This window comes from Perognathus longimembris, chromosome 7 (genome assembly GCF_023159225.1).
Source record: "Perognathus longimembris pacificus isolate PPM17 chromosome 7, ASM2315922v1, whole genome shotgun sequence".
NCBI lineage: Eukaryota > Metazoa > Chordata > Mammalia > Rodentia > Heteromyidae > Perognathus > Perognathus longimembris.
The window spans coordinates 25,541,127-25,562,696 of record NC_063167.1 but is presented as its reverse complement, the minus strand read 5'-3'; the positions used below and the strand labels follow the sequence as shown (position 1 = coordinate 25,562,696).

At 42.3% G+C, this 21,570-nt stretch overlaps 1 protein-coding gene across 17 annotated transcripts in view; it reads right to left on the bottom strand.

Moving 5' to 3' along the window:
• Positions 1-3,530: 3,530 nt before the first annotated feature.
• Macf1 (microtubule actin crosslinking factor 1) overlaps positions 3,531-21,570 on the bottom strand; it is a 357,403-nt gene continuing 339,363 nt past the window's right edge. For 11 of the 17 annotated variants that reach the window (XM_048350958.1, XM_048350964.1, XM_048350960.1 and 8 more), the window contains 5 exons: positions 17,260-17,377; positions 9,381-9,592; positions 8,804-8,914; positions 5,762-5,891; positions 3,531-4,988 (listed from right to left, as the gene is read on the bottom strand). In XM_048350958.1, coding sequence (XP_048206915.1) covers positions 4,732-4,988; positions 5,762-5,891; positions 8,804-8,914; positions 9,381-9,592; positions 17,260-17,377 — 828 coding nt within the window. In that variant the 3' untranslated portion in view covers positions 3,531-4,731. The remainder of the gene's footprint in view (positions 4,989-5,761; positions 5,892-8,803; positions 8,915-9,380; positions 9,593-17,259; positions 17,378-21,570) is intronic. The other 6 variants (XM_048350967.1, XM_048350965.1, XM_048350966.1 and 3 more) reach the window with 1 other exon arrangement.

Sequence of the window (21,570 nt, the reverse complement as noted above, 5' to 3'; positions counted from 1 at the left end):
ATAAAGCATATTTCTAGCCTTCCTTTTCTTTCTTTCTTCTCTTTCCTCCTCCTCCTCTCCCCTCCCCCCTCCTCTTCCTTCGCAGGTAATTTCCACCTTGTAAGTCCCCTAGACACTAAGGATTCTACTTAGCCCAAGGTGAGCACAGAGCCAGGATGCTGATGGCAATGGCATCGGGGTCTTTAGTTGAGCCTCTGATGATGCTAAGGTGGAGGGTCAGAAAGTTTTTGGGAGGTGGAATCCACAGGGCTTTGTGACAGGGCTATCAAGGAGTTATCCATGTCAGCTTGGTTAGGGGCTCTGTTTCTTACCATATCCCCTTCATGGTCCTGCCTGCATCCTGGGCGCTCTGGTTGTTTTGGGCTATGCTGCAGTCTCTGTTAGACTACAAGCAACCCAGTGTGATTCTTATGACAGCCCAGGGCGGAGACAGATTTTTCTTCTCAATTTAGAATGAGTGGAGACAGTTATCTGTTTCAGCAGGTTCACTTTTCTGCCAACCCAAACAGTGGGTTGTAGCCTCCCAAAGACTTCAGCCCACGATTCAACTCAGCAACCACCCCAGTGGGTTTCTCTGTGTTGGGGCCTAAACCAGAGATGAAGCAGACAAGCCCCTACCCCTGAGTAGTTCCCACAGGAGTAGCTGTGGGGGACAAGGCAGAATGAAAACTATGTTCTCCGAATTGCTGATATAGTGCCTGGAAGGCCAGAGGAGCTGGGAAGTGAGGTTGGGTCCATGTGAGTGGAACCCAGAAAGCAGGATGGAAGGGAACTCAAGTGGGGGTGTTCCCACTGGGATAGGACAAATTATAAAGGATTCTAGATACCTCACAGTGAGACTGAAAGAACCTTAGGAAAGAATCACAAAGGTGGAATACCCAAGGGCCTCTTCCCATGTATGTAAAATAATATACATACTGAAACAAACTCCAAAGATATGGAAACAAAGGACTTTCTTTTTTTCTTTTTTTTTTTTTTGCCAGTCCTGGGCCTTGGATTCAGGGCCTGAGCACCGTCCCTGGCTTCTTCCTGCTCAAGGTTAGCACTCTGCCACCTGAGCCACAGCGTCCCTTCTGGCCGTTTTCCATATATGTGGTGCTGGGGAATCGAACTGAGAGCTTCATGTGTAGGAGGCAAGCACTCTTGCCACTAGGCCATATTCCCAGCCCCTGACTTTTTTCTTAATTTGTTCTTTTTTTGATGACTCTGCATTCTTTATATACAGTCTATTCACATGCACATCTGGGGGGGCGGTGTCACAGAATCTGAGGAAAAAGTGTAAAAAAGTGCAGCAGTGGAGCTCACTAGACATTGATGAAAGTGAACTGTGCAACTTGTGGGTGGAGATGGGAGGGAGGGAATGGGAGAGAATGAGGGCACAGATGACAGTGTACGAAAGGAACTGTACTTACTACCTGATGTATCACTTCTAAAATAATAAAGTAAATAAAGTGATAAATATTCAAGATCACACGCATATACTAATTAGCCCGATTTGTTCGTTACCCAGATTACACATGTATCTAATGAACACATTGTGTCCTTCCCAAAACACTTACTTTGGTTTGTTAAAAATGAGACATGAAACAAAATATGGCATTCCCTTGCCACTTGATGACTTTGGCAACCTTAATCTCTCACCTTGCCAATCCCCATGGAGGAGCAAGCACTCAGTAAAGGTTACCTATTGTTATTACATCACTCAACACTGTAGAAGACACCAAATTTATGTTTGCTGTCACTTTAATCTCAACTGTAATTATAACCTTTTTTGTTTCCTATGTGAAAATGATATTTACACACACGTGCTTGTTGAATCGAAATAAATTTCCTGTGGTGCCACAACCACTTGAGCTTTACTGGAAAAAAAAACACAAAAAAAAACAAAACAGGGAAATCTGAATCTCTTTGTAAGGAAAATCTGTGACCACAGTTGTCTCTGGAAAGATGGAGGTCATCTGGTCTCAGCATGCTTCTGCTGCCAGGACTACATGCAGAAACCAATTTGGGCAAAAATACTGTTCCATACAGAGATCTGGCATCCAGATCTGGTCATCCAGTTGCCTGGAGAAGAGAGTAAGCATTTCCTTTTTTTTTTTTTTTTTGCCAGTACTGGGGCTTGAACTCAGGGCCTGAGCACTGTCCCTGGCTTCTTTTTGCTCAAGGCTAGCACTCTGCCAACTTGAGCCACAGCGCCACTTCTGGCCTTTTCTATATATGTGATGCTGAGGAAGTGAATCTAGGGTTTCTTGTACAGGAGGCAAGGACTCTTGCCACGAGGCCATATTCCCAGCCCAGCACTTCCTTTTCAGAATCCATAACTGCACATTCCTTTAATTTGGACATTTGACTGGCCCAAGCTACTTTGGCAAACACGCATTGCTACACATTTCAGTTTCCTGATACAGATGCTATTGTTTAGGATCCTCTGTTCACATTTTCTAGCTTTTTAAAATGTTAGAATTGTTATTCTGATCACTATAAAGCCAACTAAGGGCCTTATAGAGAGTCAAAGTGCTGGATATGAATAGGGACTCAAGGTCCACTTCTGCTATTCATGCATTCTGTGATATCACAGACATCACATCCTCCATTGTAAAACAGGAGCTAGATTCAATTGACTCCCACAATGACCACAATTGAGCCCCACAATGACCAGATGAAGTATTTTCTCTTAATACCATGAATATAGTGATTTGCAACAAGACCTCAGGGCAGACACTAGTTAGTTTACTGTTTAGTATATCAGGAACCGCATGTGGGCAATCTAGTGACAAGCCATATTCTATCAAACCAAGGACCTTTTGTATGCTAGGTAAGGGCTGCAAAACTGAGTTACATTCTTTGCTAAGATAGCATCTTGCTGTGTATCTGAGGCTAGCCTTAAACTTTTGATCCTCCTGCCTCAGCCTCCAGAGAGCAGATGGCAGCTGTATACTGGGGTCTTTGTTCTTTAGACCTGTGTTACTGGTGACTAAACAATTACGGTCTGATGTATGTCATTTGTTCCCCAATCTCTACTTGTGAGAAGGTAGTCTGCAATCACCCATCTCCCATATCACCCTCCCAAATGATTGTTCTTGAGAGCAAGAATCCCCATCATCTTTTAATCAGCTAGCCTATCAAAATCAAGTTTTATTATTGCTCTGCCTGTCAATTAGTTTCCATATTGTAGCAAGAACTGCTTTTGGTGAAGTTTTGCTACTGTCTCTGAAATCCTATCCTTTAAACAGATTTCAGCATACTGTGTGACCCATTAGCTCAAATCCGAGGTATGATTTCTAACATACAAAAACCCTCCCTCTACATTGGTATATGTTTAGTCAGGGAACTGTAATACCCTATATATTTGTGTTAACAGTAACTTTGCCTTGCTAAACAAAATTACCAAGAGTAAAATAAGCAAGAAAAAAAATCTACTGAGCTAAATAATTTACCCACTGAGATAGCATGATTTGAATATTGTATTTAAGTACCTACAACATTTAAGTAAAGTAGTGGCGGAGAAGAAAACCAGGAGATACAAAACATTAGTTACTGCAAGCAATTTTAATACAAAAGTGTGTCTTGTTTTTAAACAGTTCATTGGTAGAGCTTCAGTTTTCTGCCTCAATTAAAACCAATTGAGATAATTACACAGCAACATGGTCGGAGCTGAAGAGGAAGAGCAGCTAACGAACAGGAGCCCCAGACAGCCCCTCGTTGCAGTCACTTGGTCAGTTGACTTTATTACACACAGAAAAAGACGGGAGCAAACGGGACGGGTGAACAGTGTGCTGGTGAACTCCGTTAAAGGACGAGCAAGTGTTTGTTTTAGATCCACATTTTCAGATAGGCTCATGGAATTCATTCCTCAAGTTTGTGGGAAGTTGATCGACCATTTCAATAAATAGCGAAAAAATGTAGATAAACAAATCTGTGATTCACAATGCCACCAAAAAAGTCTCCCTTTGCCAAGGATCTGGGTCCTGGGGTGCATAGAAGTTACTGGTGGCTGGGCTGGATTGTTACAAATCAGTTTAAAATCCCAATGTTCTGACGTTTTTGAACAGTTACATTGAACCCTGAATTCTAGCAGCTATGTGTCCTTTAAACACCGAGTACTGAGTAACCCAAGACAGTATTGCAATGAACTCTTTTTTTTTTCTGTATTGTGTGCAAACACTACCTACATGAGGTTCTCTGACTAAAATCACACAACATTAAAACAATGGAAATGCAATTATAAGTGCCCTCCCCTCAGTTCTTGTTCATTGAGGTGTCTGTGATTTACAAAAAAAGAGTTCCTTAAACACTTCAGGATTCTTATTTTTTTTTAATATAATTTATCTTGCTAAGACAGCAAGTCAAGTTTATAAAGAAGATGCATTTAGGAATAATCCTAAAAGATAAAGCAGGTTTACAACCCTGCACCACACAGAAACCCTAGAGGCTTTTCTTTTTTTTTTTTAATACACATTTGTATTTTGACCTTTTCACTTGTTTTCCTCAAATATTTCATTTCTGGGTCCCATTCATTACTGGGTTACCAGGAGGCAAATTTTATCTACATAAATATTCACATGAAAATAGTAACTTACAAAAAGGAAAAAAAAATAAGGCAGCTTCATAACACAATTATTCTTTTACACTTTTAACAATATAACTTCTCCCGTTTGGAATAAATATACACCCAATGTATGGAGCAGGATTTGAAGTGGACAGTGGTGTGGGGCGCTTGCTTGTACAGTGTTATCGCTTGGGACCTGGAGTCCTGGGGGAGGCAGCAGTGGTTTTCTTAGACATGGTTGGAATTTTAGAAGGTTTGGTTAGCCCTCTCCTGGAACTGCCTTGGCCCCCTGCGGCACTGCTTTCAGAAGTGTCTGAACAAGCAGACTGTGTCTCTAAAAGGTCAAAGTCAGAGGCATCACTCCCTCTCCGACTGCTGGCTCGACTTCCGGCTCGACTCCCAGCCCGGCTCCCAGGGCGACTGGCTGATTTCTTAGGGTCTGAAATTTAAGAATAAAGCAGAAGAGTTAGCAGAGAGGCACGGATGGAGGCAGAGATAATAGGAGGCCAGGTACCAACTCTGATGCCATCCGATTCGCTGGGTGGCCATGGGCAAGTCTCACACAGCCTTTCTGGACTGAGGCTTCCTTGTCTACACAAAAGTAGCCAAGCCTGTGGATTCCTGTGAAGCTTGCTTCTTGAGGGCAGTAGACAGTTGTTAACAGCAGTTTATTTCCTGATCCCCCAAATGGGTTCAGGGGGCTTGTAGGTGTTGCTCAATCACCTCAGCACAGATAGGTGAGGACTGAGGCAATCTGCTGAATGGAGGTGAAGGATGGGAAGTGGAGGTGAGAAAGAAGCCAAATCCCCAAGTTCCCAGGAGGAGGCTCTGTGGGGTAAGCACAGAGAACTACTCCTGTACTTCCTCAGCTCACCAACAGCCATAACAAACACAAGGTGTTTGAGAAGTGAATAGCCAACTGTGTGCTGCAACTTTGGACTGGTCCTGTCTTCCTTCTACACACGTTTACCTAGGATCCTTTCTGATGGAAAACAGAGCCCTGCTTTGGGCATGGAAGCACCTGCTCTTGCTGCAGTGACAAGAGAAACAAAGATCACCTGAAATCCCTTCGCTCTGCCCCTCTGGACGTCACACTAAACGCTGTTCTCAACATCGGCTCTTTGCGGAGCAGTGACACACTATCCATACCTGCCAACTCCCGTTTCCTGATCTGGTTTCAGTCCAATGCATGCTTTGTGGGAAGGTACTTACCTGCCCGATTTGCTTTGGCACCTGTAGAAGCAGGGGAAGAACTGTTACTCGTATCCCCGGCAAGGGATGTTCGGCTAGAATGAAAAGTTGGTGTTGGTCGTTTCAACTTGCTGCCCGTTGTTGGAATAACCTTCAAAACAATAAAAGATCACATTTACTCCATGAATCCTTGATAGAAATTAGCTTTAAAAGTCTACTTAAGACCTCTTCCGATTTGATCATTTGATAAGCAAATTAAAAGTCCAGGAAAACAAAGATTCATTTTGAAAATGTCTGAGGTCATAGCTTTTTGTGACTCAAACGTTTTAAAATTCCAATTAAAACTTTCAAAATGTCATCTAATACCTTTTATGCTGCTGACACATTTCATTATAAATGGAATAAAAATCTTTAACTGGAAATACTGCCATAGTTGTAACAAACAGAAATTATGGAAAGAAACGAGAAAGAAAAAGAAATCTAAATAATCTTATCAGTCCATTTTTTTTTTTTTTTTTTTTTTTTTTTTACGGGAGGTCTGCATCTCGAGATTGTAACTCAAGACTGCAGCCATGTTTATTCTTTTTTTTTTTTTTGCCAGTCCTGGGGCTTGGACTCAGGGCCTGAGCACTGTCCCTGGCTTCTTTTTTATCAGTCCATTTTTGGGGCTAGAAATTTAGGCTATTAATACAGAGCCTCCAGTACTTTAGTCAATATCTCTTAGTGCATCTCCTCACTGGTAAAGTATAGATAAGATGACTTGCCTTGGGGGTCATGTAACTGAGGTGCGATTTGATGACTGTCAGGAGCAAAGCTGTGCAGGAGTTGTGGGGAGACCTGGCTTCACCTTTAGGCTCTGTGACTGATCTAAATTGAGGTAGCTTGTGTCTTTGCTTTTCCCTCAGAAGTGAAGGATGAATACTGCCACTCCCACACTTCCTCTCATCCAGTCCATTCTAGCCACACGGGCCTCCTGGCTGTTTGTCTAATGACCCAGGAAGGTCCTCAGTCTTTGCCTCCTTGCTGCTCACTGTGCCAGATACACCCTGACCAGCACACATGTGGCTCAGTCATCATTTCCTTCAGGGGCTCTGCTGAATGGATCTCTTGAGGCCATCTCCCCCTTCAGTACCACTTGCAAATTTCTACCCTCTTCCTGCTCCATCAGCTTCTGTATAGTACTGTCAGATGTATGCTATACTTCCCTTGCTGCCTCTTTCCCCAACAGTGGGAAAAAAGAAAGTAGGAGCTTTCATTCACAACTTTGCATCTAAAACTGTCTAGCACAGGAGGGATTTAATAAAATCTTTGAAGGGCTGGGGTGTGGCCCCAGTGGCAGAGCACCAGCCTGACAAATGCAAGGCCGAGGTAAAAAATAAAAAACAAAATCCCCAAACCCCAAATCAAGAGATAGGGCTGGGAATGTGGCTTAGTGGTAGAGTGCTTGCCTAGCAGACATGAAGCCCTGGGTTTGATTCCTCAGCACCACATAAACAGAAAAAGCTGGAAGTGGCACTGTGGCTCAAATGGTAGAGTGCTAGTCTTGAGCAAAAAGAAGCCAGGGACAGTGCTCAGGCCCTAGGTCCAAGCCCCAGGGCCGCCCCCCCTCCCCCCGCAACAAAACAAAACAAAACAAAAATGGTCCAAATCAAGTGACAAGAGCTCACTGAATAAATGTGTAGAAGCATTTTCTATGTGGGAGCAGTTGTAGATTATTATTACTGGTATTGGTAGGTGCTACATTTCCTATGAATAGGGTCCTTCCCTTCTTCCCTCCTTCCTGAGATAATGGTAGACTTAGAGAAGTAAGAATATTTTAAGGTTTGTTTTAAATATTACCTATGACATAGTGACTACTGTAATTGTTTTTAAGTCACTATGGAGATTGTTTTCCAGGACCTTTAAGATGTTTATGCACAGGAGAGTAAAGCAACCAACCCATCTCATTATTTTTGCTTCATTTCTTTACAAAGGAAAAGCAAAAGCGACAGGAAGTGATTTAATACTCAAGCAGGGACTCTTGTGGCCACCTAGAAGGAGTGCCGGTTCCAGAAGCTATCCTTCCTGAGCACTGCTGTTGGGAACCCACAGCTGCTGGAAACCCGCAGCCCTGCAGCCTCTGGACTAGTGGCCACCAATACTTAGAGAAGGTGAAAGGTTGAAATCAGATGTAACAATTTTAGAACTTTGGAGATTTCCATGAAGTTGGAAGCATAAAAAAGAAGACTGACAGGTTGATTCTTGGGGTTTTAGTGGCAGTGGGTCCCCAGATCATGTTCTAATAAGCCAGATAGATTTCTGAACTGGAAGTTTAGCTGGGAGTAGCATGAGTCCCAAAGCAGCAGCTTATTCATAGCCATTGGCTTCTGTACCTCTCCAGCTTGTCTGGCCGAAGCTTTTCAGGCAGTACTGTGCTTTGAGGCACAAGAACCCAACCATTTCCCTGTAAGAGCTAGGATGCAATTGCATGTTATTACACAAGCCATGCTAGCTCCTTTTCTTTCTTTCTTTTTTGAGACATCTCACTCTTTGGCTCCAGTCTGGACCAAGGAGTTCAGAAGGTAAAATCTGAGTCCTTGAGACAGTGCTCACTGACACTGTGTTGGTTGCAATCAGCAGTGCCCATGCCTTGGACCAATACAGCAGTACCAAGCGTCCTGTGGAGGTGTTTCAAGGTGGGTGGTGCCAACCATCCTCTAGTTATAAGCAGACAGCACACTAGAAAACATGCGCTGTAGTTGCATTTCAAGTGTTAATAACTCGTAGGTGTACTAATACTTGGAGGCCCCCAAGGGGTCCGACTATAAACAGTATCCACAAACAACCAGGAATGACCACTAGGAACCACTCTGAATATTATTGTTTTAGGTATCTCTTAGTTCACTCCAATTTTGGTGAATCCGAGTTAGAAACCCCTGAAAACATTTGACCAGATGAATCAGCTGTGTCAGCAAGCACCGCAGAGATGGAAGAGAAAGATGGGCTCATGTCAGGAAGAAGAGCTGGGTAGGTTCTTGGCATGAGCAAGTGCCTCCTCGTGACCTTGGCAAAGCTATACTCTACCTCAGGGCTGAGCAGCTGGAGGTCAGGACAAGGGCTGTCCCTGACAGGGGTGCCAGCTTTACTGTTTACCAACCAGGGTTTGTCATAACAGCGAGATAACTGAAACAGAGTCTGTGAAATGGAAATCCAAAGGGAAGGATGGGAACAATAGAAAATGAAAAATTGGGAACAGAAAAAAAAAACAGTAGATATACAATTTTAAAGGAACAGGAAACAAAATAAAATGTACATCAGTTCAAGGGGATGAGAAGGGCCAAGCAGAAAGGCAACAGTATTCTTCATACACAACCCCATGTAACAGCAAGCCAATCTGTTCAGACAGTGCCTGGATTCTCATAACCTGTACCTCTGTATCCTCAAACTCAAAACTGGGAATAAGAAATCTTCCTAATGTAAGTGGCCCGAGTCTTTGGTAATCATCTTTAAGGCTGGAGTATTGCTAGGGGTTGGCCATACTTGGTATAGATCGAGTTGGTCTGTATGTTTCAGAGTTCCTCTTCTCTCTGGAGTCTTGCAGGGGATTCCTGAGCAATAAATGTCTGTCAAGATGGAAATGGGAAAGGAGGCCAGCACATACCTTGGTCCCACTGGCTGGGGTAGCTGGAGAAGATGGCATGGATGTACAACTGTGGTTACTCTGACTAGCACTTGAACTAGAGCGGGTAGGAGAAGCTGCCCGGGAAGATGGTTTGGATCTTCGGCCTCGTGATCGGAAAGGGGTCATTCCTTGAGATGCCCCCTCTGGCAGGATGAATTTCTCTCTAAGTTCGATGTTAGTTCTACCTCGTGCTACAAAGGGAATAAAAACACACATATACAATATCAGTTCATCTTAAAAATACATTGTTGATGGTTATACAGCTGCTTGACCCCATGGTAACAGTCATTTAAGTTATATATAGTTTTAGTATCATTTGTGGGTTCTTTATGAGTAGATAAATCCATGACTTACCAGCTCTGTCATGATTTTGGCCCACAATACACACATTGATTAACAAGATCCTACATGTACAGAGTACCATCCCATTCTATAGCCATGGTTTGGTTTTGCCACTGTCCCCTGGGGTAAGCACACTTCTCAAGGTAAAGCAGATGCAATAGTCCACAGAGTCTGATGTTAATTAAAACCCCTCTTTCCTCTCTCATTGGACATGTATACTTCTTACTCAATTTTTGCAGGATAAAGAAATAGTGGAAAAAACACATTAGTGAAATCACACTGTCTAGGTTCTTCTATTTGAGTTCAGTCAATAATAATCCTAAAGAAAGGGATTGAGGGAGTCAGAACAGAAAAAAAAAAAAAGAGGACAGAATCATTACGAAGTAAACATGTGGAGAGAGAGAGAAAGATCAAGCCCATGCACAAAACTTGCCAGTGAGAAACCATTAGGACAAAAACTGAAAGCAGTTAAGAAGCTGAAGGGGAAACTGCAAGGAGAGGGATATCTAGGTGTAAGAATCTGGAACCAGTATTGAAGGCCAGATAGGTGCTGTCCCATGACTTTCTGGAGCTGAAGGATGAGATTCAGTCAGAAGATAAAGTACAAATAATATAACTTTTAAATGTGAAAGACAGTACTCATTTAAATAAAGTATTTCCCCTCAAGCATGTCTTTTGATTATTTCTCACTCACAGATACTCTGTTAGGTGTGGGTGACTCACACCTGTAATTCTAGGGACTTGGGCGGCAGAGAGAGGGAGGAAAGGTTCCAGGTCGGCCTGGGTAAAGGAGATTGAGGGACCTATTTCAATGGAAAAAAAGTTGAGTGTGATGACATACAACTATAATCCTAGCTATGGTGGGAGGTGTAAGATAGAAGGATCACAGTAAAGGCTGGCCCAGAGCAAGCAAACAAACAAACAGACTAACAAACAAAAAGACTCAAGAGCCAGGTGCTGGTGGCTCACACCTGTAATCTTAGCTACTCAGGAGACTGAGACCTGAGATGAGGATGGTGGTCTAAAGCCAGCAGGGCAGGAAAATCCATGAGACCACTATCTCCAATAAACTACTTAGAAAAATCTGGAAGTGGCACTGTGGCTCAAGTGGTAGAATGCTAGCCTTGAGCACAAAGGTTCAGGGACAATGTCCAGGCCCTGAGTTCAAGCCCAGGCTCGGCAAAAAGACTCAAGTAGCAGAGTGCCTGCCTAGCAAGCACAAAGCCCTGAGGTAAAATTCCAGAGCTGAAAATAAAACAAAACAAAACATAAAAGATAGGTTACTATACTTGTGAACCCTCCCTATACTGTTCCCTTTTCTAATGCAGTAGGTTATTACCTGAACAAACATGAAAGCCAAGGAAGCCTGAAAAAGGAAACCATTACAAACAAAATACGTGCCTTTTTTTTTCTTCCCAAAGGCTTATAATGTTGACACAACTATCAAGATATCAGGTTAAAAGCACTAACTTGGACATCAAAACTTGGATTCAGCCCAGGCTCCGCCACCAGATAGATCCTCTACTCTGGGGTGTGGTATCCTCAGCCTCGCCAGAAGTGACCTGGCTGTCATCTCCAAGGGTCAAGCTCGCCTAGATATGATCCAATGTCTCCTGATGTGTTCAGATGTTTCCCACGTCTGGTGACTCTCCAGGTTCTTTCCCTGGGCAATTTTTGACTGCATTTTTCAGCCTTCAGTGCTTTTCTGTGCTTGCATCCATAAAAATTGTTTGTGATCCAATGCTGTAACTTTGCATTTATGGTCTGAATCTAATCTATTTGATAATTCACTTCTGGGTAAAATCTGTCAGCAAAAAAATCCTCAGAGGATACAAGAAGATTTGAAATGGTAACTCAGTTGTGAATAGCTCCATTTTAGAAAGAGACTACTGGATGTGTGTGGTAGTGTATACCTCTAGTCCCAGCTACCCAAGAGGCTAACACAGGAGGATCACTTGAGTCCAGGAACTTGAGACTAGTCTGGGCAACATAGAGATCTTGTCTCAAAGCAGAAAACCAACACCCAGAACAAAGCTGGGCTGGTGTTCTATACTTGTAGTCACCTGGAAGGTTCTAGGTTAGTCACAGTAAGATCAGCCAAGATAGTATTACCCCCCCCCCCCAAAAGAAACCTCACAACAAAAGGCTAAGTATGTTGCTCAAGTGGTACAGTGCTTATCATGCCCAAAGCCCCTGGGTTCAATCCTTAGTACTGAAAAAAAAAAGGGGGATGTTTTACAATCTTTTTAATTTTTTAAAAAATTTATTTTATTTTTACCAGTCCTGGGGCTTGAACTCAGGGCCTGACCACTGTCCCTGGCTTCTTTTTGCTCAAGGCTAGCATCCTACCACTTGAGCCACAGCTCCACTTCTGGCTTTTTCTATATGTGGTGCTGAGGAGTCAAACCCAGGCTTTCATGTATGCGAGGCGAGTACTCTACCACTAGGCCCTATTCTCAGCCCCTTGTTTTACAATCTTATTTTACTCTGTTCTGTATTACCAAGTGTGGACACATAGGTAGCTCATTCCCCCTGACACTTGAGTGTCCTCAAAGTCACAGCAGGCACCAAGTTTACAGAGCAGACTTTCCTGGATGCCAGAAGTTACTTCTGAAGCCTGACTGGATACCATCACAGCCAGAAGCCTGGAAACACGTCCCAACCTCCTGATGGTCGTTCTGTCCCAGAACCTTTCTGCATTCTAAGGCCTTTCATCCCCCTCACTTGTGGGCATGCATGTCTCTTCCACTGTGGATGACGGTAGTGGCTTCTACTGAGCTCTTCCTCATCCTCCTGTCATGATCCACTTGCTCTCACCCACTCTCCAGAATAGGTTTCTAGAGATAAATCTGCTATGTAGAGAGGATTTCATCTCTTCAAGCAAAATTTCTGACTGGTGTTTCTGAGTGGTTTCCTGACAGAGGGGTTTGGTGAACATTATTGTCCCCTGCAGGCCTCCTTGAAGCCCAAATGCATCTGACCATGGTTTTGTTTTCCTAAGGACCGCATCCTGGGGAGCAAGTGGCATTATAGGATATAATAAATGCAACCAGTACTCGGTGGCCTAGCACCCATCACCTCTATCACAGTTGCCAGACCTTCTTTGCCCAGCTGTGGGCATCAGTGCGGATACCAGCCACATGCAAAGCCAGGAGTTTTCATTGACGCCACACAGCTAAATGTAGGACTACCAAGACCTACTGTGATAGAATATGAAGAGAAAGAGCAACTAAAAAGGGCAGAGAGAATAATTTTCTGTAGGAAATGAAGATGATCCAGTGTTATCAAAAACACAGTCAAGGACACAGTTTATGGTTGTACTTTGTGGTCTGAGGACCTGTTCAATTCTATTACAGGATGCTATGTGAGCTCCTATGTCATGGTAGTGTTAGACCCAGAGGTTGCTGTGGGGCAGGGGCATAACTGGGCACCTGAAGGATGCTGGGAAAATGGTTCATTTTGTTCACAAAACAAAACAAAACAAAACAAAACAGGTGTCAGATCTTAAAGGAAGCTGCCTCAAATTCAACTCTTCAACCACCAATAAGGCCATCATTTCCTAAGGGCCATTTGACAATAAGAATGGCCTACTAGTAAATATTCTGTTATAAGCTATTGTTTAATGAAAACAAGACGTTTTGAATTTATTTGTTGTTGTTTTTGCCAGTCCTGGGGCTTGAACTCAGGGCCTGAGCACTGTCCCTGGCTTCTTTTTGCTCAAGGCTAGCACTCTACCACTTGAACCACAGTGCCATTTCTGGCCTTTTCTGTTTATGTGGTGCTGAGGAATCAAACCCAGGGCTTCAAGTATATGAAGCAAGTACCTTACCACTAGGCCATATTCCCAGCCCAAGGTTTTGACTTTATAAGATACAGTTTTGTGGGTGCATAGTATAGTGTGAATGTTAACTATACACTTACAGTTAGGATGGACCATTTTGTGTATTTTACAAAGAGACCAGTTCTAAAATAAATTGCATTTTTAAAATCTTCATAAGTGAAAATTCCTAGATCATCACTTGCTTGATGGAAGTAATATGTCTAACACTCAAAAACAGTTTATTTTTGGAACAGGAGTGCTCATTTTTCTGGAAGGAGTATTTTTATCTCCACCCAAAACATTTCCTTTGCCAGGATGAATTTAGAAACTATGATTGGAGCAATACCAGCTATTGTATAATTAGCAACCTACTTAGTGGTATATTCTTACTTTCACATTTAGCTATAGCAATGCACAGTTTTAGGTCTTTTCTCTTTTTCAATAGCTAACAAGGGTAAGAAACTTTTTTCCTGCCAAGGGCCATTTGGGTATTTATAATGTCATTCATGGGTCATATAAAATTATCAGTACAGACTAACCAGCCTTGAGCAAAAAAGCTAAGAGACAGTGCCGAGGCCCTGAGTTCAAGCCCCAAGGCCGACAAAATAAAAAACTTGCATAATTAAAAAAATTTAAAAAATTATCAGTACAAGCAGCTGACAACAAACATAGATATCTGTTCTATCAGATGCTAAATGATTTTTCAGGTCTTTTATGATCCAATGGGCTGATATTCCCCACCCCTGAAAAGGAGATAAGAAATTAATTAGTATTAAAAATCTTGTCATAGCTGGGGGCTGGTGGCTCATGCCTGTAATCCTAGCTACTCATGAGACTGAGACCTGAAGATCGTGGTTTGAAGCCAGTCTGGGCAGGAAAGTCTTCTCTCCAACTAACCATCAGAACTGTGGCTCAAAGTGGTAGAGTATGCTAGCCTTCAGCAAAAGAGCTCAGAGATAGCACCCAGACCCTAAGTTTAAGCCTCATGACTGACAAAAAAAAAAAGAAAAAACCAAACCAACTAAACCCAAAACAAAAATATTTGTCATAAATCATGTACCATCTTCAGTATAACATTTTCTACAGGCACCCAAGGAAACATAACATAAGTGTGTTTCTAGAAGCCACATTACATCAATCCTACAGAACTCTAGATGTCTCCAACTTCTTCTTTTTTTTTTTTTTGGTAGTATTGGGATTTGAACTCAGGGCACCATGCTTGCTTGACTGGAACTTGACCACTTGAGCCATGATGACTCCAGTCTAGCCTTGCACCATGATCCTCCAGATATCTCCCTCTTGTTTTTTTTTTTTTTTTTTTTGCCAGTCCTGGGCCTTGGACTCAGGGCCTGAGCACTGTCCCTGGCTTCTTTTTGCTCAAGGCTAGTACTCTGCCACTTGAGCCACAGCGCCGCTTCTGGCCGTTTTCTGTATATGTGGTGCTGGGGAATCGAACCCAGGGCCTCATGTATCCGAGGCAGGCACTCTTGCCACTAGGCCATATCCCCAGCCCCCTAGATATCTGCCTCTTAAATATGTAAGATTACAGGTGAGAGCTACTTTCCCAGGGCAGGCCCTGTCTATTTTTCAACCAGGTCTCACTGTGTAGCTCAGCTGCCCTTGAAGTTGGGATCTTCTTGCCTGTCTTCAGCGTAGCTGGGATTACTGGTGCATTAACATGTCTGGCAAGTTAACTTCTCTTTTTGATGTTCATAGCCTTCCAACTCACTGCCATCCACCTCAGTCCTTAGCTGCCCTCTACCTAGCACTACTTAGTTGATTAGAAATAACTCACCCTGTCCATTTCTGCAAGAATCATGACACTTGAAACTACTGAGGAATTCTCTACTCTAAGAGTCAAGGGATGGAAGTCATTACTGAGTTCCTAGGAGGCACTCATAAAGAGACAGAGGAAAGTCTTACCTTGCTCTGAAGGATGCTGAAAAAGGCTATCATGGTCCACAGAAAATAACTACTAGGTGGCCCTCCCAAATTTCCTTGAGGTTCCAATTTTTAGATAGTAATAGGATAAAGCAAGCAGTATTCTACTTGGCCAGCAACATAATGTACTTAAAATAGAGCAGGCATAGAATAAACAGGCAACCAAGGGTTCCAAAATGCCACATGCAATTATCTCTTTTGTTTAGTCCAATCATACATGACAGGAAAAAGACCTTATAATAGATTTGGAAAGGAATAATGCTATTTTAACTGAGTTAAGGATAAAATGATATCAATATTGCTTCTCATTTAAAATAATGAAAAAATTCTTATTATTATAGCTTATCTTTTACTCTGGATTACTGGAGCAAATTCAGAATGAGTTGAAGAACAATTTATGGGTTTTCTGAATTCAGGTGAGAACTCTACTCTTTAGCTCTGTTCTCTAAATGTTTTAGACTAGGACTAGAAACCATTTCCAAAGACGTTTATATAATAACTGTACTGAAAATATTTACTTCTACTGAGTTCATAAATACGTGCTAATATTTAATTCTGCAGATTGGTTTAATGGTATACACACAATAAGGGGGTATATGAGCCTCTGAGAAGCACAGCATGGAGGCTAGGTGGACCTACTCTAGAGGTATGCTGACTTGGATTTGAATCTTACCTCTGCTATTACTGGCTACCTGTCCTTGAGCAACTTATTTAAATTTTACACACCTCATTTTCCTATTTTATAAAAGAGACACTACACCTCCTAGGGTAGTGAGGCATATGTATGAGGCACAAATGTTTAAAATGCTTATAACTGCGTGTGACACCTACGTGAATAGAAGTATTTATTAATAGGAACTCAAAAACAAATTCTGTGGATGCTGTCTAGGTAGGAATATTTCATCCTCTGTCAACAAAGCAGTTGGAAAAGCAGTGGTTTGGCTATCTCAAGCATTCACCAAGGCAGCAGGTTATCACAGAGCCAAGTTGTTTCAGTTCAGAAAGCAAAAGCCATTCTCAACGGGCAGGGGTAGGAGGGAGAGGGACACAGCATAAGAGCCAACCTATGGGAGACTGGCTGGAAACTGAAGAGCTGGAATCAGAGCGCTTTATTTTACTCCCAGGATGGTGAACTAGAATAAAAAATATGTAAACACAAAGAAACAGAGAGAGCAGGAAACACAGTACCAGTCAAGAAATACAAACTGGCAGAGTGGGGGAGCCTCCAGTACACCCACATGCAGCTCTGCTAACAGGAGAAAGGAGAAGATGTAGCTGAGCAGGATTTAGTTGTTCGTGCCCTGCTGCAGCCCTAGCTTCTAGGATTTAAGCGGATTTTTTTTTTTTTTTTAAGCTGGTGGGTACCTTTTCATGCCTAGCCAGAAGGTGTCTCTTAATCTCGCTTAGGCAACCATGTGTCTTAGAAGTATCTGGGCTGCTGGTAGATGTTTTTTAACCTCCTCCTGGTCAAGGGGGCTAACCGGTCCTTTTTTTGCATGGGAAGGACCCAATATTCTCCCTGATTTTCAGCCATAGGAATTACACCCAAGACACCTGAGATGCTGTGAGAGAAGAACCTAAAGGACTGTCAGGCTCCTTCCTAGGCTGGTGTTAACATAATGCTCCACACTGAAAAATATGGGTGATACAAATACACTCATAGTTCTCATTCTTGTGTTCTCCTGAAGCCCTGTGATAGATGAGAGGACATCTGCACACCGTAGCCACAGAACAATAAACTGAATGCTTTCTTACCTCGGCAGGGATCGTTTTTCACTAAAAACTCATCCAAGGCCATCCATCCTCCACCAACTCGAACCATCACGGTGCTGCGCAGAATACGGACCAGCCGCAACTGCTGAGAATCCCCAAACTGTAGAATAAAGGGGAAGCTTAGTTTATGAGTATGCTTTAAGGCATACCTATGTTTTCTCCCCCAAAGCAGACTGTATTCAGACAGAAATGACAATGTGACAGCTTGTTTGAATTTTTTTATTTTAATTAATTAATTCCCCTCCTCAATCATTTGAGCCATAGTTCCACTTCTGGCTTTTTGCTTGTTAATTGGAGATGAAAGTCTCATGGACCTTCCTGTCTGGGCTGGCTTAGAACTGCAATCCTCAGATCTCAGCCTCCTGAGTACAGCCTCCAGGATTACAGGTAAGAGCCACTGGCCTGGCCAATGTGATAGTTTTGAGAAAAATTTTAAACTCTATTTTGTGTCTGTGTATGTCTGTGCTTTACATTTTTTCACCAAAGGGTTGGCAAATATAAAAGCAGAAATACCAAGCTATACTCTGCTTTGTTGAGGGCTATGAATGTGGCTCAGTGATAAAACACTTGCTTCTTAATGTGTAAGGCCTTGGGCTAGATCCTCAACACAAGAAGAAAAACAGAGTGTGGTTCAGACCAGTGTATATTTAAAATACTTTCCACTAAGACGTCATCTTTGGATTGTCATACCTCTGCTGTGTTACCAAACAGAGGAAGAAAATCAAACAGCTCACTTTATTCTTTTAAAAGATTCTGTCCAAATTGTAGCACACCATGTTGTAATGCTACTTTGTTTACTTAAAATAAAGGGTATATGTGTGTATCAACTTCTGAATACAGTGTGCTCAAAAATTAAATGGAGAAAAGTAAATATTGAATCAAGCATGAAGAAAACCTTTGCAAAAGCATCATTACAAGGTTAGGAGAAAATTTGATAAGTTTCTGCATCTAGTTTTCAGAGTAAACCTAAGTATTTCTACTTGTGATAGCACCAGCAGAAAAAGTTTCTCCAGCTGGACAAATGATTAGGTAACATAGTTGAAGAAATAAAAAGCTTAATCTCCCATCATGACGATAATCATTCTTAGTATCTTACAACAAGCATGATTTCTTTTTCTGGAAACAAGAGTTGCTAAGTAGCCCAGAGTAGCCCTGAATTCTAGATCCTCCTGCCTCAGCTTCCTGAGTACTGGGTTTACAGGTTATGTGCCACTACACTGGGCTCACATGCATGCTCTTCTGGTATTTTTTTTTTTCCTTTTTTCTTGCCTAACATTATTACTTCCCAGATCTACCTTAATACCAGTGTTTCTCATTGTATAAATCACCCTCTTTCCAAAATGAAGTAAAAAGGAACAAAAGACAAATATACTAAGATTTCAAAACAAACATCAAACATATGGTAAAAGAAAAGCCCAGTATGGTGGCTCACACCTGTAATCTTAGCTATTCAGGAGGCTGAGATCTGAGCATCACAGTTCAAAGGCAGGAAAGTGTGTGAGACTCTTATCTCCAATTAACCACCAGAAAACTGGAAGTGGAGCTGTGGCTCAAAGTGGTAGAATGCTAGCATTGGGCCAAAGAGCTGAGAAACAACACTGAGGCCCTGAGTTTAAGCCCCACAACCGACCCTCCAAAATGCAATTTTTAAGGTTAATTTAAAAAGAATGGTCCTAGAAAGGCTATGAATGGACTATTTAATCATCTAGTTAGGATTTTCAAAGTTACAGAATCGTAACTTTGAAACAAAGCAGAAAAATTGAAAATATAACTGAAAATGTGAGAAAGGATGTCTGAGAAAGCACATAACATCCTTCCTCAGTATTAATAAATTGGTGGTAGTTCTCCATATTCTTTTGCTGCTGACTCAAATGCATTATTTATATTGGCAAGGAGACGAAAAAACACTGTCCTTTCTCTCTAGCCATATATTTTTAAAACAGTCTTAGATGATTCATTTGACAGGAATTTTTAAATTTTGGAAGTCCTGGGGATCAAATCAAGGGTCTAGAGCAGGGGTGGGGAACCTTTTCTTTGCCAAGGGCCATTTGGATATTTATAACATCATTATACAAAATTATCAGTACTGGCAGTCAGATGATCTGCAGGCAGCCAAGGAGAAGACTGTGTCTGTCACATCATGTGCCAAGTGATTTCAAGGGTCTTATCTACTCAACATTCTTCACTCCTAGGTGAGAAAGGTAAGCAAGTGCTGTACCATTGAGCTATCTCCTCAGTCTAATTATATCATTGAAAGTTTTATACAAGGGACCACTGTCAAAGCATGGAGCAGGAGAAGCACCATTACCCACAGCATTGCTTCTCCAAGGAAAGGAGCTGTTGCCGTGGAGGGGGCAGGCCTAGGGGTTACTGAGATTTCCTCAGACCTAAGTGCAGTGACACCCAAGTTGAATCACTGCCTAGGGTTTTTTCTGGACAGCCAAGGGGAGGGAAGGATATGCACTTGTGTGACCTCCTGAGGGAACACAAAAACCCTGGAGTTCTTTATTCTTGGAATAGTGTCCTGTGGTGAATTACTCCATATATCTCATAATTATTTTGCTTTAATTTCTCAGTGAAGGTTTGGTTAAATATTCACTGAGCTCTAGAAAATGCAGGCTTGACCCAAGGAATTTGAGGTCAGAACAGCTGCAATTCGAGAAACTGAGACCAAAGTGACGAGTGTAGAAGAATTATAGCACCTCTAAAAATGGGACGTAAAGAAGAGGGTGTAAGAAAATCAGAGAGCTCTGAACCAGGGTCCCGCGGGCCAGTAACCACCGTTTCCTAGTCTTATAGGAACGTGGGTTTTTATACTGGCTGCGATTATCAGCTGTTTGACAGTGGCATGTGATGTCTGAGCTGTGAATATTAGGACACCTTATTGGGCCCTTTCCTGGTCAATGACACAGTGGAGGAGGGGCCCAAACACCCATGTAGCCATCAGGACACGACTGCAATGTTTGTTTAATTAGCAGTACTGGTGCTCACACCCTGAACTTCACACATGCTAGGCAAGTGTTCTACCAACAAGCTACAATACTAGCACTAATAATTATTATTTTTGTGGTAATGGGATTCACACTTGCTAGGTAGGTGCTCTATTGATTGAGCCATGCCACCAGCCCTAAATTTTTCTAAGTTTCTGAGATTAGAGTCTCATCTTTTGCTTGAGTTGTCCTACTTATGATCCCCACAATATATGAGGTAATAGGAATGTCCCCTACATGTCCAGCTTTTTCTTTTGAGATGGAGTCATGTAAACTTTGTGCTTGAACTGCTATCCTGATCTCTACCTCCTGAGTAACAGGATGAGTCACCAGTACCCAGATAAACATGATTTTTTTTTTTCTGGCCAATCATGGAACTTGAACTTAGGGCCTGGGCACTGTCCCTGAGCTTCTTTTTGATCAAGGCTAGCTAGCACTCTACCAATTGAGCCACAGCACCATTTCCACCCTTTTCTGTTTATGTGGTACTAAGGAATCGAACCCAGGGCTTCATGCATACTAGGCAAGCACTCTACCACTAAGCCACATTCCCAGCCCGATTATTATTATTTTTGGTGCTGGTACTGGGGCTTAAACTCAGGGCCTCACACTCTAACTGGGCTTTTTTTGCTCAGGGCTGGTGTTCTACCACATCACGCATGCCTCCTCTTCCAGGTGTTTGCTGGTTAATTGGAAATAAGAGACTCATGGAACTTCTGCCTGGGCTGCCTTTGAACCATGACCCTCAGATCTCACCTTCCTGCGTAGCTAGGATTAAAGGCATGAGCCACTAGCTCCCAGCAACTATTCTGTTTTTGAGATAGGGCCTCATGCTGGTTTCTAACTTTCAATTCTGCATCAGTATCCTAAGTAGCTAAGATGATAGTCTCATGCCATCTTGCCTGACTTGCAATGGTCTTTTTAAAAACCAACTTGACTCCTCTCATCTTTAAATTTTTCTATCCCCTGTTCTTTCCACTGGCCCAGAATATTACTGTAGTTAGTGATTATTCCAGTGACTGGAATTTAACATTTACTGAGAGCCTCAAATTAACTTTTAGTGTTTCTAATGTCACATCAGAGAGACAGATTTTACTCATGCAATTTTCTTTTACATTTGAAGACACAGCACCCCAGAGACCTCAAAAAGATCTGAAAGTTTTGAGTTACCAAGTGGAGTCAAGGCTTCCAATAGTTATGAAAGTCTAAGTAGGCTCTGTTAGATTTTGGCTGGCTGGCCATATTAGTAGACTTCAAGCCATGGCCAATTATGATTTACATTCCATACTTGTCAGGTTCCTTA